General features: G+C 40.7%; 3 protein-coding genes across 3 annotated transcripts in view; 2 read left to right on the top strand and 1 right to left on the bottom strand.

Moving 5' to 3' along the window:
- Window positions 1–6644, bottom strand: part of LOC139921418 (uncharacterized) — a 75090-nt gene extending 68446 nt beyond the window's left edge. Inside the window, exon 1 of the mRNA XM_078290504.1 lies at window positions 6007–6644. Coding sequence (XP_078146630.1) covers window positions 6007–6539 — 533 coding nt within the window. The 5' untranslated portion in view covers window positions 6540–6644. The remainder of the gene's footprint in view (window positions 1–6006) is intronic.
- Window positions 1–23191, top strand: part of LOC139921417 (uncharacterized) — a 37683-nt gene that overhangs the window by 5080 nt on the left and 9412 nt on the right. The window lies entirely within an intron of this gene.
- On the top strand, window positions 9414–19530 carry LOC139924983 (uncharacterized). The gene is made up of 4 exons (XM_071916223.2): window positions 9414–9582; window positions 13831–14863; window positions 18915–19009; window positions 19178–19530. Exons 1-4 carry the CDS (start codon window positions 9414–9416, stop codon window positions 19528–19530), a joined length of 1650 nt encoding a protein of 549 aa, XP_071772324.2.

Genomic DNA, 23191 nt, shown 5'->3' with positions numbered 1-23191 from the left:
AACATTTACCAGTCAGTAAAGCACTGCTTTCACTAGTACAGGTTCAGACTAGTGTTTCTGGAAAATTGAAATTCTCCCATTGCAATAGATTCAGGACTTTACTCCCATACTATCCCACTTAGTTTACTATTATTTTGTACAAATAAGAGCAAGAGTTTAACATTACATTGACTGAAGGGTAATTGTACAATAGATGTTGTAATACAGATTTTTCTTGTTATTTTACAAAAAGTGTACAAGGACAATAGTCTGTGATCTTGCAATCTCATTGATCTGGTGATACATTTATCTGTGGCTGCATTCCCATTGTTCCATTGTTGTTTTCTATCAATGTGCTTTGCTGCTTTGCTATAAAGGGCAAAATTACTTGGTTGTGAGCCCAGCAGAATGCCTGCGACTCCACTGGCCCTACGAACAACCTTGGGAAGTGCAGTATGAAGGCTGAACGAAAGCCTGTCATGGGTATGGAAGAAAGAAGTCGCCAACTTTATAGCCAATTTTGAACCTGAATCTGCTGTAACAGGGGTCCTTAACTGATGCAATGTTTTTACAGCAGTTGCCCACATCAGAAGACCTTTGGAAGTACCCCAGGGTGACCATGCCACATTAGACAAGTGTGCTGTGGGTTGCATGTTTGCTGACCTAAACAATACCCAGTACCATTGGTTGACGGGGACAGGAATGATGGATGATTGGTTTCCCCACAGTGTGAGGCAACTTGACATCTGGGATTCTGGAACCTGCATCTATGATTGCATTAAACTAAAAAGGAGCGTTGCAAGCCTGGTCCCAGCACTTCTATTACGACCCCACACCAAAAGGTAGGCAAAACTGGCGCCTATGGCACTTGGTCATAATTAGAAATATGGCTGCAGTGCGCACGTGAGCCTATTTCCTAGAACACAGGCATATTATGTATTTTGTTGGTATAGTTGCTAGCCATACATTATCATTTACAGGGAGGATTAAATAGCGAAACACACTCTTACAGAGTGGGCATTGGAGATCCCCACAGACACAGATTTTATAGCAATAATTAGCAGCATCATCAAAACCTTTATTTGTATAGGCTTTTTCAAAAGCAAAGGTACATGTTGCTTCCAGTAAGGAAAATAAATAAAAAAACAACTTTAAAATATGAATATGAATATGAGGTGAAGAGAATGAATACAAATGAGAGTAAACTGAAAACTGTACATGGTATTCCCAAGTACATTTTCTAAAACAAAACTGTGTTTGTGTGCCTAGTACACTAGGACAGTTATAGAGTTGTCATGTGACCACAGGCATAATATACAATTATTCAGTCTGATTTAAGGAAAATAAAAAGAGTATAAAGGAAATGTATAAACGTTCCATATTCAGCAACTATAAGTCAATCAATATAAATTGATTAGCATGTGAGTACTTCGAATTAAATAGGACAAAAATTACATTTCCATATAAAAACAAATTTTCTTTACTAATTATAACTACATGTGGGTTACTAATCAATAAATTGAAATTGAAAAATTTGTCTCCATCTTTGGTGCTAAGCACTCACTGCAATGGTGTCTCTGCACTGCATTTCCCAGAGATCACTTGTTAATCAAACAGTGTGGCCACTACTGTGATGTCTTTTTTCTTGGATTTTCTGTTTTAATTAAGCTGGAGTTTCTTTGTCTGTTCAACCATGGTGGCTATCGCTGCTCATGCTAACTATCCTAGCAAATGTACAAGCAAATGTACAAGCTGTCATGAACTGGCTAATGGTGAAATCACTATTTTGTTGTGATAGGTAGATATAAGACAATATTATTTAGCAGATGGTTTGAAAACAATACCAACAAGACCAACAAAAAAACAATTTTGTTGGTCTCTCACCTTTGTAACCCAGAGGGATTGAACTGTAATCTTAATCACTCTGAATATTTACCCAAAACAAACTTGCTGTTATTATTCCACTGCTATTCCACTGTTGTCAAAATGCTCCTGAAAGATGATTTGGGGGGGGGGGTGTCTCTGTCTGTGTATTGCGAAATGACAGTTGCACAGCCAGCTTTCTATAATGTCATGTGAATTTGACAAAATCTTCCTGGGCGATCCACCCAGGTAAACCTTATGTATGGGAAACACTAGTGTCTCAACCCTCTTTTACAATACAAAGTCTTGATCTATGTGAAATGTCTGGAGAGATTTGCCTTGGCTTCTTGGCTTCTACCTTAAGAGACAACAAGAATATTGAAGGGAACCACTGTTTTTGTGATGCCTGCACTGAAACTTACATCTTTATCAGGACTGTACACATAACCAACTGGAAAGACCTTTGTGATGTCATAATTCACCATTGATAGATACACTTGCTTCTGCTATCTAAAGATACAGTATATTGTTTGGCTTGTATCATATCAATAAAGGAAAAGAAAATGAATACTACTTAATTCAACCATCTTACTAGCAAAATATATTCACAAATGTAAATTTTGCAGCATAAAACCTATTTTTGTTGTATATGTAACCTGAATTTTGGGAGTGTCCTTATGTCCCAAAGCAATAGTTGCCCCTTCCACAAGTTAACCCCAATTTGTCTCTGTGTTGTGTTTCTTGATATTATGTAGGGTGACTTGGTGGAGCAATAAAGGCACAATGGTCTTTTCAGCCTCTCAAGTGAACTCGGGGTGATTAGTCAGCATTTTTTGCATATATGTGAACTCTGAACAAACTGAGGCCCTTCTGAAATTAACCACTCTCAGACCTCCATGAAGTCCTCCTCCCTGGCTTGAACACAGCTCTTGGCTTCACAGTCAGTGTTTCTTTTGCTGTTCCTTTTCATGTCTGGATATGTGATTGGGCTTGACATATAGGCATGTGTCAGACAGTCCTGAAGATCATATTCACTTTACCCACAGGGTTCCTTGTCCTCTGGGATGCCATACATTAGGAAGTATCTGCTGTATCCAGTTGACTTACATGTGTGTGTCATGGCATCAATGTACTCATGCCAGTGGGGCTTCAGATGTGGATCCAACATATACAGTATGTCCAGCAATGTTCTGTTGAACCTTTCTGTGATACCATTCCCCTGAGGCTGATAGGGACTTGTGTGGGTCTTGGTGATTCCAGTGATTCTGCGCAGCTCCTTGATCACTGCACCCTCAAAGTTGCGCCCCTAAACCATGCAAAGTTTGGCAGAGAACCCACAAGAGCAAAGGAAGTTATCCCAGAACACCCTTGCCACCGTGCATGCCCTCTAGGCCTTAGTTGGATTACCTGTGTTACCACCAGCACATTTTCAATCACACCCTTGGTCTTCTCCAACATGAGAAAGTTTTTGCACACCAGCTCCATTGGAGCAGTAGTGTGAATGCTGACAAGTGGGGCTCTGAGACCTGCCGAAAATATGCCATACCAGTGGCTTTAATGGAATATATTGGAAATGGGCACCGATATACTGCTTCTGGACATAACCCAGTCATACTTAGCAGCTTGAGAGCACCCCTAAAGGAATCCGTTTTGCCTATATGAGGAGTGGGGGTGGTAAGGGGAAATTGAACGCCCTTAGGGTAAAAACAAGGACACAATCCAACTTGCTGAAATGCTGTTGTTTGGCAATATATGCCCAGTCATTTTTGTCCATGGTCCGGCCCGCTGAGACCAAAGAAATCTCAGCAATAAAGGACAGCTGACTCATTACATGACTGACTGTACCCTAACTAAATCTTATAAGACCTCAGTGTTAGAAGATTTCAGTGAAGCATATGCAGTACAGGCCTATGACTACTTTAGCTCCTTAGGAATTTGAGTTCAGGTGAGGGTGCTGGATAACTACCCTGCCCGACTCTGGGTCCCATGACCAGACAATGGTTTTGCATAGAGAACATCCAGATAAATATATCAACATTAGGGTAGGGGATTACATGGTATGATCTTCTGATACTTAATTCCAGAGAAAGTTGGAATGATTGGATGGTTTATACGCAAAGCAAAAAGTCCTGATAGTACAATTTAAGAGAAAGAGAATTAAGAAGAGACCCTCTTTGAAAACCCCAAATTCGAGGTCAAATGGTATTTAGATAGAAAATTAGTGGATCGGGCAGCCATTCGGCAATTGACACCATTCTAATTGCAGGCTCCCAGAAGGACAAAGTAAAAGGAAAAATGGAAGACCGAAGTAACCCAAACCCTGTGATGAGACAGACTTGGAGTATTGCTGGGGGTAACTATAGTCCTGGCAATCCTCTACCATTATGGAGATAAAGGGGGTTTGAAGTAGGTTTAGCAGTGAACACAGTAGAAGCTGGTTGCTGTCAAATACTTCAGAAAACTGGAGTATTGGGACATCTTAACCTAATACCCAAGGAAGCGGCCCCTACCTGAAGCCCAGAGAACACAACCACAGAGCTGCCGCCTCAGTCAACAGGGGCAGGAGAGGGGATACCCCTGGTTGGTCCGAGCCAGAACTCAGCCAAGCAGGGAAGACAAAGGACTTGGCGGGTACGGGACTGCATAACAGGTAAAGGTTCCAAATTGGACCCTTGCCTGTGGAGGAAGGGAAGAGTTCCATGTAAAGGGCAAAATTACTTGGTTATGAGCCCAGCAGAACAACCTTGTGAACAACCTTGGGAAGTGCAGTATGAAGGCTGAACGAAAGCCTGTCATGGGTATGGAAGAAAGAAGTCGCCAACTTTATAGCCAATTTTGAACCTGAATCTGCTGTAACAGGGGTCCTTAACTGATGCAATGTTTTTACAGCAGTTGCCCACATCAGAAGACCTTTGGAAGTACCCCAGGGTGACCATGCCACATTAGACAAGTGTGCTGTGGGTTGCATGTTTGCTGACCTAAACAATACCCAGTACCATTGGTTGACGGGGACAGGAATGATGGATGATTGGTTTCCCCACAGTGTGAGGCAACTTGACATCTGGGATTCTGGAACCTGCATCTATGATTGCATTAAGCTAAAAAGGAGCGTTGCAAGCCTGGTCCCAGCACTTCTATTACGACCCCACACCAAAAGGTAGGCAAAACTGGCGCCTATGGCACTTGGTCATAATTAGAAATATGGCTGCAGTGCGCACGTGAGCCTATTTCCTAGAACACAGGCATATTATGTATTTTGTTGGTATAGTTGCTAGCCATACATTATCATTTACAGGGAGGATTAAATAGCGAAACACACTCTTACAGAGTGGGCATTGGAGATCCCCACAGACACAGATTTTATAGCAATAATTAGCAGCATCATCAAAACCTTTATTTGTATAGGCTTTTTCAAAAACAAAGGTACATGTTGCTTCCAGTAAGGAAAATAAATAAAAAAACAACTTTAAAATATGAATATGAATATGAGGTGAAGAGAATTAATACAAATGAGAGTAAACTGAAAACTGTACATGGTATTCCCAAGTACATTTTCTAAAACAAAACTGTGTTTGTGTGCCTAGTATACTAGGACAGTTATAGAGTTGTCATGTGACCACAGGCATAATATACAATTATTCAGTCTGATTTAAGGAAAATAAAAAGAGTATAAAGGAAATGTATAAACGTTCCATATTCAGCAACTAGTCAATCAATATAAATTGATTAGCATGTGAGTACTTCGAATTAAACAGGACAAAAATTACATTTCCATATAAAAACAAATTTTCTTTACTAATTATAATTACATGTGGGTTACTAATCAATAAATTGAAATTGAAAAATTTGTTTGCAGTGGACTTTATTGTAAATTATACTGCATAAACATACCTGATCAAAACACTGTTCTTATAGGGTTCATATGTTTAATTATTCATGACAGATTGTTTTCTATTCGTCAATAGGAAAATTAATGGGCACTTTTGTTTACTGCTGAACAGTTCAGCTCAACCAGCAGCTCTGCAGCTTCACCTGCTGCTGCTCTCACCAACACACTTATGGTTTCTGACCTGTGAATGCTGAATAAACTTCTCCCACAAACACTGCAACTCTCTCCTGTGTGGAGTCTCATGTGTCTCTGCAGATTAACCTTTACACTAAAACTTTACGTGGACTCTCATGTGTGACGTCAGATGACACCTCTGAACAAATCTTCTACCGCAAACTGAGCAGCTAAATGGTTTCTCCCCCGTATGAACTCTGATGTGTGTCTTCAGAACCCCCCTGTCACTAAATCTTTTACCACAAACTGAACAGATAAAAGGTTTTTCCCCCGTGTGGCGTCTCATGTGTCTCTGCAAATCTCCCTTTTGAACAAATGTTCTACCACAAACTGTGCAACTAAATGGCCTTTCCCCTGTATGGGTTCTTATGTGTGTCTGCATGTTACCCTTCTGATGAAACGCTTTACCACACACTGAACAACTAAATGGTTTCTCTCCAGTATGAGTGGTCATGTGTGCCTGCAGATGTTCCTTGCGGCCAAATCTTTTACCACAAACTGAACAGCTAAAAGGTTTTTCTCCTGTGTGGCGTCTTATGTGTTTCTGCAAATCTCCCTTTTGAATAAATTTTTTACCACACATTGTGCAACTAAAGGGCCTTTCTCCTGTATGGGTTCTCATGTGTGTCTGCATGTTACCCTTCTGATGAAACGCTTTACCACAAACTGAGCAACTAAAATGTTTCTCCCCAGTATGACATCTCTTATCACTTACAAGGATCTCGTCGTTTTTCGGTGAGTCTAAACCTGACTGAGGTTCCCAATCATCATCACTGTCTTCAGTCTCAGGTTCAGAAGAGTCTGAAGTCTTGCCATCACTAGTTGGTTGTAAATGACTAGCTGGATCTAAGTTCCTGGCTGGTTCTGATACTCCACAGTCCTCTCCATCAGCTTCTGTTTTCATCTGTTCAGTTGAGCTGCTGGCTAGAGGCTCTGCCTCTCTGTTCTCCTCAGTTTGGCTTTGATGAAGCTGTGAGGACTGAGGTTTCTCTTCATCATCTTCACTCTTCACAGGGACAGGAGTGAACGGGAACTCGGAGATATCGGCCTCCTCCGGCCCTTGAAGCCGCTCTCCCTCCTGACTGGTCCAGAGTTCCTCCTGTTCCTCTTTAATGTGTGGGGGCTCTGGGTCCTCCTGGTCCAGACTGGGGCTCCAGTCCTGCTGCTCAGGGGGAACCTCTTCTTCACTGACCAGCAGCTGTGGAACATCTAACGGGGAAAAAAAAAAAATTAGAAACAGATAAATTAGGGTTGTTGAACTTTGACATTTAATAATATTAAGAAGATATGTGTACAATGTGTGCATATATGCAATGAAGTCAGTTTTTGTGGAATTAACATCTGTCCCAGAACAGAAAGTAAACAGCAGAAATGACAGCATCGCAACAAATGGCCACCGAAGCTTCCATTCTAAAGCCTTTAGGAGCCTTTTGGGTTAACTGGCCTTCCTTCTGATGCTAGAAGTCATTCTAAGTTTCCTCGTATTTTCTGTGTTTAAGTCACGTCAAGTATGATTCCTTTAGCCTTTGATTCACCTGTCCATAGGCTTTCTTTCATCAGGAAACATGTGCTATACTTACTTGCCAACCCTTCCCAGGAGACTCCTGATTTTCATCCCCTCTCAGTGTTTTCACACAGAGTCATTTCTCCTGATTTTCTCCCATATTTTGACCGAAATTAAAAATCTGACCATTTATGACATTTGTTAAAAATAACACAAACAATCTTGTCCTTATACTAAAACTGTTTCCAAATGGTCAACAAAATACATTGCACCAAAAATGTTGTTTCTGTGGTTACATCATTAGTTCAAATTTCTGACCACCAGACCCTGTTTGGAAAATCCCAATTTCTGGACTCTCAAGGTTGGTAAATATGATGTGATAGCACGATATAATCCTTTTAGTGTCTGTTTTACAGCTGTAGTTTTAGTTAATATTTATTATCATGACTCAATTGAGCATTTTTGTACACCCCAATACATTTATTTAAACGTGCTTTTATTTCGAAAGCCACATGGCTTAACCTCCGGTATGAATCTGACTAACTGTCCAGCTTGATCCAGCTGTGGTGGGAAGCTAACTGTTAGCTGTTAGCTAATGAACAGAAACACAAGATGGACTCTGTCCCTCCTGTTCAGTCAGCTGGTTTAAAGGCAGCAGCTTGTAAAATAATGTAAAAGCGGTGATCTGTCACTTTACTGAGATCAGTGCAGTAAGTATAATGTAGAAAAACCTTCTACAAACCTGCTTTGTTGATCTGGATCTCAGGCTTCAGAACATCTTCCAGCAGCCTGCGTTGGCGATCAATCTCTTCTTCGTACTCTGCTATCGTTCTTTCAAACAGCCCAAATATCTCTTCAACAGCCGCAGTTAGTCGCTGCTTCACCGACGCTCTCAGCTGCTGGACTGCGCACATTTTCACACCGTGCTGTCCAGCCCACGGATGTATTAAACTGGTCTAGCCTCGTAACGTGGAAGGTAGCTGGAGCACGAGTGTGACGTCATACCTTTACTTCCGGATCATAATGCACTTTAGTGAGTAAAACGATTGAGAGATAGGCTAAAGCATTTCCTCCTATCGATTGGAAACGCATTGATTGGATCTATTGCTCAAAGTTCAAGGTTCAACTCTTGGTCTTACCCTTGGTCTTATCCCTGAAATGTCCTTAATTTCTAATCACATAAATATTAATTATCCATTAAAATAACAGCTTTAATAAAGTAAGGTTAGTATCATGGGTTTATAAGGGATTTATTCATGGGTTGAGTCACAGAGACTCTAGTAAGTTGAGGGATTTTTCATGTCTTTTGTGCAGGTTTACAGGTTATTAATGAGTTATTAATGGAAAGTTCCTGTCTCCCTGAATTTTACATTAAATTAAAAAGTAAGGAGTCAGAAATCAAGGGGAGTTTAAGGGGGTTTAGATGGGATCTCCTCCATTAATAACTCCCTTAATTCATTTTAATTAATTAATTAATTTAGCAGGAATTAAGGGGTGAATTACTGTAAATATAAGGGTGTTTTAAGGGATTACTGGTTCGAGTGTTACTATAATTCAACTCTAAATCAAGTCCCTGAAACTGATGAAATCAAATTACGCCATAAAGTCTCCTCCTTGTCCTTCGCTGCATGAACATCCATAAGGGCGAAGGGGGCAGAGAATTTTCAAAATAAATATTTGATATCTTATTGGAAAAACTATGAAACGGGGAGGCGGGGTCCTCCGGGGAGGGGCGGGGCTGTCACGGTTCACCAAGCGGGCGGAGCAGCAAGAAGGCAGGAAGACAGGAAGGAGAGAGATAACTACACGCCGGACAGGCCGCTCTCTGTTTAACAGCCTATAATTTGTAAGTAGACCTGCGTTAACGGCAGGTTGAGTGGCTGAAGTGTTGCCTAGCAACACACCCGCAGCGGGCGGCTTGGCTGTAGGTTCCAACAAAAGAAAAAGGCAGCTCAGCCTTCATAACGCCTCCTGTACCGGAGCCTTCCCCCGTTTTGTCGGAAAATGTCCACAATCCAGCTACTGAGAGCCTTCGTCAGCCAGAGACTGACTCTGGCTGTCGAGGAGATCATCGGAGTGTTTGAGAGAACGATATCGGACTACGAAGAAGAGATCGGTCGCCAGCGCAGGCTGCTGGGAGACCTGAAGCCCGAGATCCAGGTAGACACGGAAGGTTTGTACACGGTTTTTCTACATTAGCCTGTTCTCCATTAGTCTAAAAGTGACGGATCGCCGCTTTTACATTATTTTACAAGCTGCTGCCTTTAAACCAGCTGACTGGACCGGATCAGGGCCAGAGTCCGTCTCGTGTTTCTGTTCATTAGCTAACAGTTAGCTTCCCTCGGGAGCTCAGAAACTAACATTTCCTCCTCAGTCAGTATCCTGATCGATAAACTGAAACGTTTTCTACTAAAAAGATGAGAACTTATGGTAGAGCCACTAGCGAGGCACGAGAGACACCGTGCACACCAATACCATGTGCTGAGTAACACGCCTAACCCTAACGGTGTTGCACTGGGCACCATAACGAATGAGTGAAAACAAAGTGAAGAACGTGATTCAGAGTCACACCGGGTTTGGTCAAAGTTGAAGGTTCAGTCCTTTATTCTACAGTTTCTTGGGGAATGGAGTCAGTTTCTGGCCTCTCAGCGGTCTGTCCTCGGACCATGGTCGCTAACCCGGACCGCTGGTTGCTGCCACTAGGGGGCGCTGAAGCTAGTGGTCGGTTGTGGTCCGGACCAGTTAGTGAGTGGTCTTTGTGGTCTTTGTGGTGCGCAGGGAAAGGGTCAAAATTAAGACTATTGAGAAGCCGGCGGAGACTGTATCCTTGCCGAAGCCAGCTACTGATCTGGCCAATCATAAGCCGGCGGTGGGAAATGAGAAGCCGACTATTCATCCGACCAAGGTGGTAACTCATGTCTAACCTAGCAACCCACTGGATCGGCTACTGGTGTCGGAAATCATAATCCTTTGTCTATTAAATATATTCTATTATCGATTATATTCTTATTGTTGCGCTGTATTTTGCAGTTTGTGTGGTTATAGCTAGATAGTAATATATAGATCTATCTATCTATCTATCTATCTATCTATCTATGCATAGGATATGTGAGTAGCTATTTTATTTATTTCATATTTATTTCTAAACATGAGGTGAACCAGTGGTCCGCGGTGTGTGAGTGTTACGTCACTCTGAGCAGCACGTGATCTCACTCAAACCTACAAACAGATTTCAGTATCAGGTCACAGTTAGACAGGGGAACCTATGCCATTATATAAATAAAGGTTTTTACATATCTCTGTATTATGACTGTATGATGCTACTGCTTAGAATACAGTCCCACGGTATTCACATTATATAAGTGCAGGTCATTTTGACAAAACTAGACTCACAGGTGGTTCAGTATGACGACTCACAGCTGAGAAAACTAAAGTGAGCCCATTTACTCCTTGATTTAGGCTGGTAGCTAGGCAACAGGGGCTGCTTTAACTGGTAGCTAAGCAACTGGGGCTGATTTGGCTGGTAGCTAGGCAACTCAACTGGGATTGCTTGGGATGGTAGCTAGGCAACATGTTCCAGAGCAAATGACCAGTAAATATGCATACCACCAATCACATTCAAGTGATCTCCTAACACACACGCCGATGTTTTATACCAACAGTGCAGAGTTAAGAAAGCTTGCGTAACCTTTTGACTCGGCATCGTCGTTACGGAGAAACACACACAGCCTGAAGTAGAGAAACACACACAGCCTGAAGTAGAGAAACACACACACACCTGAAGTAGAGAAACACACACACAGCCTGAAGTAGAGAAACACACACACAACCTGAAGTAGAGAAACACACACACAACCTGAAGTAGAGAAACACACACAGCCTGAAGTAGAGAAACACACACACACCTGAAGTAGAGAAACACACACACACCTGAAGTAGAGAAACACACACACAGCCTGAAGTAGAGAAACACACACAGCCTGAAGTAGAGAAACACACACACAGCCTGAAGTAGAGAAACACACACACAGCCTGAAGTAGAGAAACACACACACCTGAAGTAGAGAAACACACACACACCTGAAGTAGAGAAACACACACAGCCTGAAGTAGAGAAACACACACAGCCTGAAGTAGAGAAACACACACACAGCCTGAAGTAGAGAAACACACACACCTGAAGTAGAGAAACACACACACCTGAAGTAGAGAAACACACACACCTGAAGTAGAGAAACACACACAACCTGAAGTAGAGAAACACACACACCTGAAGTAGAGAAACACACACACCTGAAGTAGAGAAACACACACACACCTGAAGTAGAACCACTGGGCCTCTGCTGGTGTGTCTAGTCAGCAGAGTAGAAACAGACTGTAATAAGCTGAGGAGGCTCTACTGTAGGCCGAAGCTGCTGCTTGGCAAAATAGACTTTCTGTAATGTTCAAACATTTCATCTCCATTGTGAAACAAAGACAAACCTCTACTGCCGTTAATGTTTACGCAGGAGGATGAAAGCATCTGTTCATGTCACATGGCAGACAATTATCTTATTAATATTTTTGTGGGGTTTTCATTCGGTTGGTGTGGTTTTGCATGTGGTTTACTTTGATCATTTCCTTTTGGGGTGTTATCTGGCTGGATTATTGTTGCTGCTAAACTCTGGCCTAGAATGGGACTGGGTTTTCTCTATTTATCTTCGTCTCTTTATCTTGACCTTTTATCTTTATTTATTCTGTCGTTTTTAAGAGACAGTTGACAATTTTAATAAATTCTGTAGCTATCTACAGCTATCCCAGTCTCTGCCTTCCTTGGGGTTACAAACAGCTGCTCTCCACCTGATGGAGCCTGATTCAAAGTGTTTTCTATTTCTAAATGAAGTTTCTCCAAAACTAGGTGGCGTTGCTGCAACACTTAAAACCCTTTTAGTTCCCGGAGCCTCGGCCACTTGACATTCACGCATTTTCGCAAGTTGAGGTTGAAGCACCGAACGCCCCGGCCGCCTGGACGCTCACAGTGCTTTGAGCTTTTTGTGGTGTTTTTTATAACGGCCTCTGTGCTGTTCATTTCTCAGAGGCCTCCTCTTCCATTTGGGACTGGAGGAATCAACATGCAAACCAGTAATCTTGACTCTACTCTTATGACTCCTAGATCCAACTTATATTTCACCTTTGTAACATCCAGAAAACGTTTATCCTCAGAGTGCAGTAACCAGGTTCCCGCTGTGCTCACCGTAGCAAACGTACATTTCTCATTTCATTGTTGTCATTTTGTGTTACACTGTCACCATACTGCTGACACTTCCTGTTCGCGGTGCGTCTCCTCCTGCTAGCAGGGATGGGACGGTATTTTTATGCGATACGATTTGATAAGTGATATGTGGTTCACAGTTTGCCACAACCATGATGGGATGTAATACATAAACGTTCAATGACAACAAAGTCTGACTGTGCAGAATTCTGTTTATTTCTGAGACTCAAATCTTTCTAGCGATGCCATTGGCTGCTAGAATGTAAACAACAATTTAAAAATGTCAATACAAAGTGACAATAATAATATAATAATAAAAAAAATAATAATTTGGATGGAGAGCTTGTGAAATTGTGATGGTCAAGAGTCTCATTAGTGATTACTACAGCAGAATAACATGGAGCTGATATCACCATTCATGTTCCTGACAGCAGAATAACATGGAGCTGATATCACCATTCATGTTCCTGACAGCAGAATAACATGGAGCTGATATCACCATTCATGTTCCTGACAGCAGAATAACATGGAGCTGATATCACCATTCATGTTCCTGACAACAGACGGTTTGTCACATTTTTATATTGCGATATATTGAATTTAGATACCGGCCTGTCGTCCCATCCCTCGTAACGAGTTTCACTCCATTGAGAATGGGGCTCGGTGTCATTTGAAAATTGTTGGTACCGGTACCTTGAATTCGATACCAGGACCAAAACGGTACATTTTCCAGATACCTGTGTTGAATCAAAGCTTATTATGTGATACAAATTACAATAACTTTATTTTTTTTTTTTTACTGTAATCATATTATTTGTGTCATTTTCCCACCTAAAAGAGATAACATTTGGACTCTTAAGTTTGAAAATTTTATTTTTCTTCTTCACTTTAATAGTATAGCCTAAAAAAACATATTTATTTTTTTTAAATGAAATGTCACAATATAAAATAAAATCACACTTTTGTTAATTAAAACTGTCAGATTCAAGTTCATACTAAAACTATTGAAGCTATTTAATAGCATCATTTTTTAATATTTAGAACTATCTCAAAAATACTTAACATTTGTAGAAAAATGTGTAGAAAAGAAAATCAAGTGCTGGTAGGTTTTCTAGTTAACATGAAGTTTGGCATGACGTTCTCTTTAATGTCTGTGTCTTTGTATTTCAGCCTTATCTCCAGACGTCCAGCAGCTGATTGTCTGTGAAGAAGAGGTTCCCCCTGTGCAGCAGGTGTGGAGTCCCAGACTGGACCAGGAGGTCCAGTCTGGGACTCCACACATTAAAGAGGAACCAGAGGAAATCTGGACCAGTCAGGAGGGAGAGCAGCTTCAAGGGCCGGAGGAGGCCGATGTCACCGAGTTCCCGTTCACTCCTGTCCCTGTGAAGAGTGAAGATGATGAAGAGAAACCTCAGTCCTCACAGCTTCATCAAAGCCAAACTGAGGAGAACAGAGAGGCAGAGCCTCTAGCCAGCAGCTCAACTGAACAGATGAAAACAGAAGCTGATGGAGAGGACTGTGGAGTATCACAACCAGCCCTTGACTTGGATCTAGCTAGTTTTTTAAAAGCAAGTAGTGATGGCCAGTTCCTCTTTTCACAATGTTTTAAAACTGAGGCTGAAGACAGTGATGATGGTTGGAATGCGACAAAGGAACCTCAGTCAGGTTTTGACACCATGAACAACAATGTACGTCATAAGAGATCTCGTACCGGGGTGAAACACGTTAGTTGCTCAGTTTGTGGTAAAACATTTCGGCACAAAGGAATTCTGCAGAGACACATGACCAGTCACACCGGGGAGAAACCATTTGACTGTACAGTTTGTGGTAAAAAATTTGGGCAAAAGGGAAGTTTGCACACACACATGAGACAACACACTGGGGAGAAACCTTTTAGTTGCTTAGTTTGTGGTAAAAAATTTAGCCAGAGTGGAACATTAGGTTCACACATGAGAATTCATACAGGGGAAAAACCTTTCAGTTGCTCAGTTTGTAAGAATAGTTACAGTGAAAGGGGGGCATTAGTCAGACACATGAGAGTCCATACTGGAGAGAAACCATTTAGTTGCTCAGTTTGTGGTAAAAGTTTTAGCGAAAAGGGAAATCTGAATAAACACACGAGAGTCCACACAGGAGAAAAACCATTTAGTTGCAATGTTTGTGGGAAAAGTTTTCGTTTGCTTGCACATGTCAACACCCATAAGTGTTCTGGTGAGAGCAGCAGCAAGTGAAGCTGTTGAGCAGCAACAGAACAATAAACTAGAGACACATCATGATAGTCCATCATTCAGGAGGAAACCCAAACCCTTCTAGTCTATCATTGCGCTTACATGCACATAGTATCCCAGATATTAACGCACATCCTGTTTAAGGTCTTATTCAGGATGTTCACATGCACACAGAGTATCTCTAATGTCCCTGCACCCATACACATCTGTGAATAATCTGAATTCTCCACTTCCCTCTTCTGACTTGAGACTTAACACGTCATGCAAAAGCGCACCTGCACAAATTGCGACTTGAACTTGGGACTCGATCACATTAGACATTGGCTACACATCTTTTCAGTGTTACCATAAATTTGTACCTGGTTGGTTAACATTACAGGTCAACATGAAGACATGAACATTTATCTTGCAACAAAACCACTGATGGGGTGCTGTTCAACTATTAAACTGTTAAAATACAATAGCTTTATGTTATGCTAATTTTCTAATTTGCTTGTTCATTTCTGGTCTATTTTTGAAATGCAAATAAAAAAAAAAAAGAATTGACTGAAATGTAGTCACCATTCTAACTAATGAACTAGCTTTTAATGTGTTCAATGTAAATTTGTATGTTTTCTTTTTAAAGTAACACTGAAAGGAAAAATTACTTTTTCACTTTTTTTTCCGCATACCATACACCTATTTAACAATTAATTTCACTTATTGTATTTTTCAAATCAAGATTTCATTGCTTTTACTTCCTGGAAAACAGAAAATCTTTAGTCGTGACTTTGTGTACCAAAATATCCCATCAAACAAAACTGTTTCTCTCCCTAATTGATCTCCTATTGATTTACACTTTTGAATGATGCTGCCCCATGTTGATCCACATCGAGGAAGATGATGCTTTCATTGTGACTTAGATTTTGTTCTTGCATGGATTACTTGACTCGGACATGAACTTGGTGACTTGGATTCAAACAGTGCGGACTTGGGACTCGACTTGGACTAGAGGTTTAGTGACTCGACTACAACATTGGCTCATACACATCTTGTGTTAATGTAAGAGAGACAAAACGATCATTGTCACGCTTTGGCTCAAATAAAGGTTAATGGCAAACTGCTGTTTTCTTCTGTCAAACTAAATTCTTATACTGAAATAAATATACAAAAAAATAGATTTCATGTTTCAAGGTTATTGGACTTTAAAGTGCATGGAATACAAAAAGGACTTAAAACACACCTGGTATATAAGTACAACATTGAGATGTCATAAAACAACATATTTACTCCACATCCCCCTAAAGGAATCATTTCATTTCTGAGCACTGATTTGCTTAAAACGGCCAAAAAGGCTTTTATTTTGGAAACTGTAACCGGAAGTGGTATTCTACATTTTAGCTGACTAGACACTGCTGCTGCTAGCTTAGTAACGACGTCAACTCAGTCGCACAGTAGAAAACCATCAGTATTTAGTTTTCTACTCTGCCAGTGGAAAATGTTTCCGCTGCAGAGTCTGAAGCTGTCGGTCCAGCGGCGGCTGACGGCGGCCGTCGAGGAGATATTTGGGCTTTTGGAAAGAACTATAACGGAGTATGAAGAGGAGACGGACCGCCACCGCAAGCTGCTGGATCTCGTCCTGAAACCTGAAATTAAGCTGCGAAGAGCAGGTTAGTCCGCATGAAGCTCCGGAGCCGTCCGGTCCTCTGGTGATGCTGGAGAGAGTCAGTGAAGCTGAATCATCCTCCGCCTGTTGGCCTCAGCTCGCGCCTCCTCTCACCTGCTGAAGTGCGTTTCATGTTCGGTATTTGCCGGAAAGCACCGATTCTTCTCGGGTTAGTTTTGCTCGTGTGTAAAATTGGCGAACTGGTCTGTTAGTCCCGCCCACTTCTCTGACTGACAGGCGGGACCCAGCATCTCACAGACTATAATCTATAGGAAACCTCTTATTCAAGCTAATACTGACAACTCCACAGGCAGCGTGGCTTATTGCATAATTGCTCAGTTGTTGTCCTTGTTGACCTGCTGGGTCAAAATATCTGACAGACAAACAGCCTGAATACTGAATAAGATGTTTGCTGTAGATTTGTTTGTAAAACACTCAGATTGAATGTCCGCTCCATTATTTATTATTTATTGCAAAGACAAAATATAAAATGTACTACAACAGTAGTGCAAGTACAAATGTAAATCTGAATTGACAATATAAGGCAGTACAGAGGTAAAATAATATAGACAATAAACAAAACAGAATGGAAGATATACGTAAAGGCAAACAAATAGGAAATAAAACAAAATAAAATGACATCATGTGTGTTAAAAATGTTGTTGAAATACTTCAAATTAGATTTTTTTGTTGCTATGTAGTTTCCAGAATTGAGGAAAATTCAAAATTCATTTTAAAACATGGAATTTAGGTGAAGCCTTTGATAATAAAAATATGTGTGTGTAAAATTTAGTCATCAGTATCATTAAATTAACACTGACTTCCAAACTCTTGTTGTTGAAAAATGAAATCTTTGAAGTTCAGCGTAAACTGAATATTTCTTACAAAGTGTACCTGAAGATCTTTTCATTTAGAAATGAGAACATTGTTTGGATGAATGTGATGTAACATTTTAACGTGGACTTCTCCAACTTCTTCATCAGGAATACAGTGAAGATTTGTCCTTTAGGGATGACTTGTTTTTTATCCTGAAATACCTCTGTCACTTGTTTATTTCTACATTTAAGATCTTTAAACTACACTAGACTGTAGACTCCCAACTTTAAATTGATAATCAAGCTTTTGTTCTATTCCATGACTTAAATGACTTTTCATTAAAAAGAGCAGCAGTGATGGCTCTTACAACTGCTCCAAATCCTCTGTGTTTTCATGTTAGCATATTGTGTTATGAAACAGATCGCTCACATGGTCAATTCCACGTTCGTGCCAATTCTGTAAGAAGAGGGAATTATTTGTTATTCCAGGTGAGGTGATGTCATGTACAAATCATCATTTGTATGCTAAGAGAATTGGAAGAATTTGGGCAACTTTGATGGGCAATAACTACCTGAAAGAACAAATAATAAGCTACCTAGTTTTTTTAAACATGATGTGGAATAAAATACCAGATAGTCAGGTGATGTAATACATCTCTTTACCCAGTTTACTTTGAATGTAATATTCATATCAGAAAAGTCTAACATGTCAAAAAACCCTATACTTCTTCCCACAACTTCCATAGATGCGTTTTTTTGTTTTTAAAAAAGCATTGTTTATTTCTCCAGAGGAAATGTATGAAGATATTGTTATCTTATACTGTATATCTTTACAAAGAGAGAGCAGGGTAAACGAAGCGTGAATATGAGCTAAAGTTAACAGGTTTCTTTAACCTCTGATTGGATATTTGGTTTGTGCCGCCCATACTGTTACTACTGCAGTTCCAACATCATGCAGCCCTAATTAACAGGCTTATCCTGAACACTGTTGGGTACTGAAGAAAACCAATTGCATGTTAACTGTTATTGTTTTTCAGTCTTACCTCCAGACGTCCAGCAGCTGCTGGTCAGTGAAGAAGAGGTTCCCCCTGAGCAGCAGGACTGGAGCCCCAGTCTGGACCAGGAGGACCCAGAGCCCCCACACATTAAAGAGGAACAGGAGGAACTCTGGACCAGTCAGGAGGGAGAGCGGCTTCAATGGCCGGAGGAGGCCGATATCACCGAGTTCCCGTTCACTCCTGTCCCTGTGAAGAGTGAAGATGATGAAGAGAAACCTCAGTCCTCACAGCTTCATCAAAGCCAAACTGAGGAGAACAGAGAGGCAGAGCCTCTAGCCAGCAGCTCAACTGAACAGATGAAAACAGAAGCTGATGGAGAGGACTGTGGAGTATCAGAACCAGCCAGGAACTTAGATCCAGCTAGTCATTTACAACCAACTAGTGATGGCAAGACTTCAGACTCTTCTGAACCTGAGACTGAAGACAGTGATGATGAATGGAAGGAGACTAGAGAACCTCAGTCAGGTTTAGACTCACTGAAAAACAGTGAAGTCATACGTCATAAGAGGTTTCATACCGGGGATGAACAGTTAAGCTGCTCAGTTTGTGGTAAAATATTTGTCTGCAAGGGAAATTTGCGGAGACACATGAGAATCCACACAGGTGAGAAACCATTTAGCTGCTCAGTCTGCAAAAAAAGATTTAGCCAGAGTGGAGATGTAGGGAGACACATGCGAAGTCATACGATGGAAAAACCATTTAGCTGCAAAGTTTGTGGTCAAAGATTCAGCCAGAGTGGAGCGGTGATTAAACACATGAGACTCCACACAGGAGAGAAACCATTCAGTTGCTTGGTTTGTGGTAAAAGTTTTAGTGCAAAGGGAACTCTGAAAACCCATATGGGCTGCCATTCAAGAGAGAAACCATTTGGCTGCACATTTTGTGGTAAACGATTTGGCTGCAAGGAAGTTCTGCAGAAACACATGAGAAATCACACAGGGGACGAGCCGTCTGACTGCACAGTGTGTGGTGAGACATTTGGTGTGGGACTGCTGCAGACCCACATGAGACTGCATGCAGGGGAGAAACCGTTCAGCTGCTCCATCTGCAAAAAAAGATTTAGATGGGGTGAAGACATAGAGAGACACCTGAGGAGTCACACAGTGGAAAAACCGTTCAGCTGACCGTTCAGAGACGCATCACGATCGTCCATCATTCAGGAAGAAAAGCCAAGAATGCAAAATGAAATGAACATGAGATTGAGAATGAATTTAATTTTGTGTGCTACTGTCCGTGATTTACGTGTTAAATTGTTGTGCAAAACCTCAAAACTTGCTTCGGTTAAGTGATGCGGATAAAGTCAAACCGCTCTCTGGCAGTGAGATATTCACATTAGCAGAATTTTTATTGAAAGCGTGGAAGAAGCTTAAAGGAAACCTCCAAGTCCCATATGTTGATTTCGGATTTTTTTTCTTTTCTATTCTTTTGTTTCTTTTACCCATTATGAACGCAAAATAATGGAAGAGGAAGTCATTTTTTGTGAAGGAATAGTTTACCCAAAAATAAAAATTCGGTCATTATTTACTTTTTTTAATTTTCTGAGATCTCAAATATTTTGCCACTATGAGAACAGGTTTGCAGTGAAGGAGAGACTTTCACTTTGCCCCTACTTAGATGCTAAAAAAACACATCAGACCATCCAGTAGAGTTGTTTTTTTTGTTTTGATATTGAAATTTTGACTGCGATACCGATTTGAAGATGAACTTTGTACCTCGATATCGGTACCAAATCTATATCACAGTAAATGACTGCTAACCTAGAGGTTCTAATAAAATGAAACGTAAACTTAACATATCTTTTCAAAAGATATTAACACAATATCTGACTTTACAAAGGTTCAGATTTCTATCACAAAACCACACAGTGCAGCTTTAAACTGTGTGCACAAATACATGTTGATATATTTACTATTTATTATTAGAATTTTACAGAATCACAAGGAGGATCAGGCTTCAGCCATGAGGTTTGTATTCAGTTTAAAATGGGACCTGAATGAAGTCGTGTGTGTGAACAGCAGCACTGCGCTTGTTAAATCTTAAAAATCCCCTCACACACTCTGTTGTCACACCTGTCGGGATCCGGATGGTTCGGACAGATGCTTTGTTAAATTAGATGTGTTGCATCAGGTCATCAGCTGGGGGACTGAGCTGCACACACACACACACACACACACACACACACACACACACACACACACACACACACACACACACAGCTAGGCACGGCCGCCATGTTCCCTTCCCTTGAATCTTTAAAGGCATGGTCTTTATTTTCTAGTGGATTCAGAAAGTATTGAATTTAGCAAAATTCTAGTATAGTACTGTTTTACATTTTTGTACTATTCATGTCATTTGATTTACCGTAAATACAACCTGCCGATTTGCGGAAGTGCGTCGGCACAAGCATGCAACGGAAATATATTTTCCATGTATGTAGATCTAATATATTTACATTGTAGGTTTTTCATTATTTGTGTCAATTAAACAGTGTTCTGACAATATTTTCAGCTTGTAATTACACATTACACTGATATGAAGAGTTGACACAGGCATGTTTGAAAACAGTATCATCTTCATATGTATTGAAAAATATATTTAATAATGTAGTTGCAATGTATTACTGAATATATCAAATTATATATTTTCTATATATTGACAAATATACCAATTATTGCCGCTTTTCATGTATTGTAAAATATATTACCATATATTTTCCTAAATAAGATATATTTTAAGTAATATATTTTTAAATACATATCAGTATATTACCAATGTATTATCAAAATAACACATAATATATTATGTAAATATATCGTTTTATATTGTTCCCATATATTACACAATGTATGCATGTATATATTCCAATGTGCATTTTATATATTTACCAATATATTTAAAAATATCAGCAGCATATATTGCTAATATATTAACAAGATATTTTATGATGTATTGATTTATATGTATTACTACTTATTCCCAAATGTATGAGTTCATATATCAACTTATACATTTTGTCATATCTAGCACATTCACTCACTTGAATACCAGTTTCTTGAACACAAAGGAATAGAGATGTGACTGTAAATAAAAAATACTCGTAGTGCCAAATTCCAACTGTTCCAAGTTTATTTTACAAGTAGCCTACAGTACAAGCGCCATATTTAATCATTGTTAAAGGTCCCATATTGTGGAAAATGGGATTCCCCTTGCCTCTTTGAGTATAAAGGAGTCGGATGTGCTATCTAAACAAATTCCAGCGAGTTAAACACATGAACGCTTCCAAGTCGTAGCAACATGTCGGCTTTCCTAACGCTCCTTCCCACATGAAGTGAGCGCAGGTTTGATAACTGCGGCTCCATGAGGAACCGCGCCACCTGCTGGCTGAATGTCAATACGACGACTCGTTACCTCGAGGGCCTCGACCTCTACCGTAGCACTGCCAGAGAAATTAAGCAGCACTGGCCCTCGACACGCTGCGGTGCGTCACCAGACAGCCAAAGATGTCTTAAACCCCGCAGAATAAAGTTGGCCTCGGATTTCAGATGGCAAAGCCTGGCGGGTTTTTTAATTGAATCTAGTGGATTGGCCAGTTCTCATTTCCAGCTGGAGCGAGTCTGCAGGATGGAAGTTCAGCACAACTCTCCCATGTCACATAATACAGTTAAAAGTAGAATAGTTTATAATAAGTTTAATTCATTCATTTGATTTTTATCAGTATTATTTTATTGCCCCCCCCCCCCCCCCCCCCCTTAGTGTTTAAGTTATGCAAGTTCCCCTGATTCATACTCCGACACAGTTGGTAGCGGTAATACATCAAAAAGTTGTTTGCCAACCGCCATTAAAGAAGAAGAAGAAGAAGAAGAAGCAGCTGCGAAGCTAGCTACCAGAGACTTCCGTGTCCACTCATGTGAAAATGTCCAGAGTCCAGAAGCTGAGAGCGTCGGTGAAGCAGCGACTAACTGCGGCTGTTGAAGAGATATTTGGGCTGTTTGAAAGAACGATAGCAGAGTACGAAGAAGAGATTGATCGCCAACGCAGGCTGCTGGAAGATGTTCTGAAGCCTGAGATCCAGATCAACAAATCAGGTTTGTAGAAGGTTTTTCTACATTATACTTACTGCACTGATCTCAGTAAAGTGACAGATCACCGCTTTTACATTATTTTACAAGCTGCTGTCTTTAAACCAGCTGACTGAACAGGAGGGACAGAGTCCATCTTGTGTTTCCTTTCATTAGCTAACAGCTAACAGTTAGCTTCCCACAGCTACTCCAAGTTAGACAAAGTTAATCAGACCGAGACTGGAAGTCAAGCGACTCTGCCTTCAAAATAAAAGCTCAAAATCAGTCACTTTTAGAAAAAGAAAAGCAGATATTAGTATGTGCAGAATAACAAATACTGCTGTCACAGTTGCATTTGATATACATGTCATGCTTCTTTGTTGTTGTAAAGAGATGACCTCGTTAACTTCAATAAGTAGAAGAACGCTGAGATGGAACAGGAGCTAAAGGCTGAAATATATTTCCGTGTCCAAGTGATGCCGCAGCTTGCTTGCAGTGTGTAGAGTCTTGAACCAGGTCCCAGGGGGGCCGAGTGTGTGCAGGTGTCCGTTCCAGCAGACTACAGCAGGTGATTTCACTGATCAGCTCCTCCTCTCTGGTTGAAGATGTGCTAATCTTTGGTTGGAATGAAAAGCTGCAGACTCGGCCCTCCATGGCACACGGTTGAATAGCTCTGGTCTGTGGCATTTTATAGTTCTGCGTCGGTGGTTCTGTGCATAGACCGCCA

The sequence above is a fragment of the Centroberyx gerrardi genome, chromosome 19, assembly GCF_048128805.1.
Source record: "Centroberyx gerrardi isolate f3 chromosome 19, fCenGer3.hap1.cur.20231027, whole genome shotgun sequence".
Lineage (NCBI taxonomy): Eukaryota > Metazoa > Chordata > Actinopteri > Beryciformes > Berycidae > Centroberyx > Centroberyx gerrardi.
This window is presented reverse-complemented; position numbering and strand designations above follow the sequence as displayed.

Excerpts from the sequence above, each read along its gene's own strand:
- LOC139924983 (XM_071916223.2), top strand. The coding sequence starts at position 9,414 with ATGTCCACAATCCAGCTACTGAGAGCCTTCGTCAGCCAGAGACTGACT. Across the intron at positions 9,583-13,830 it reads GATCCAGGTAGACACGGAAG|CCTTATCTCCAGACGTCCAG; the intron begins GTTTGTACACGG and ends TTTGTATTTCAG. Across the intron at positions 14,864-18,914 it reads GCACATGTCAACACCCATAA|GTTTCATACCGGGGATGAAC; the intron begins GTGTTCTGGTGA and ends ACGTCATAAGAG.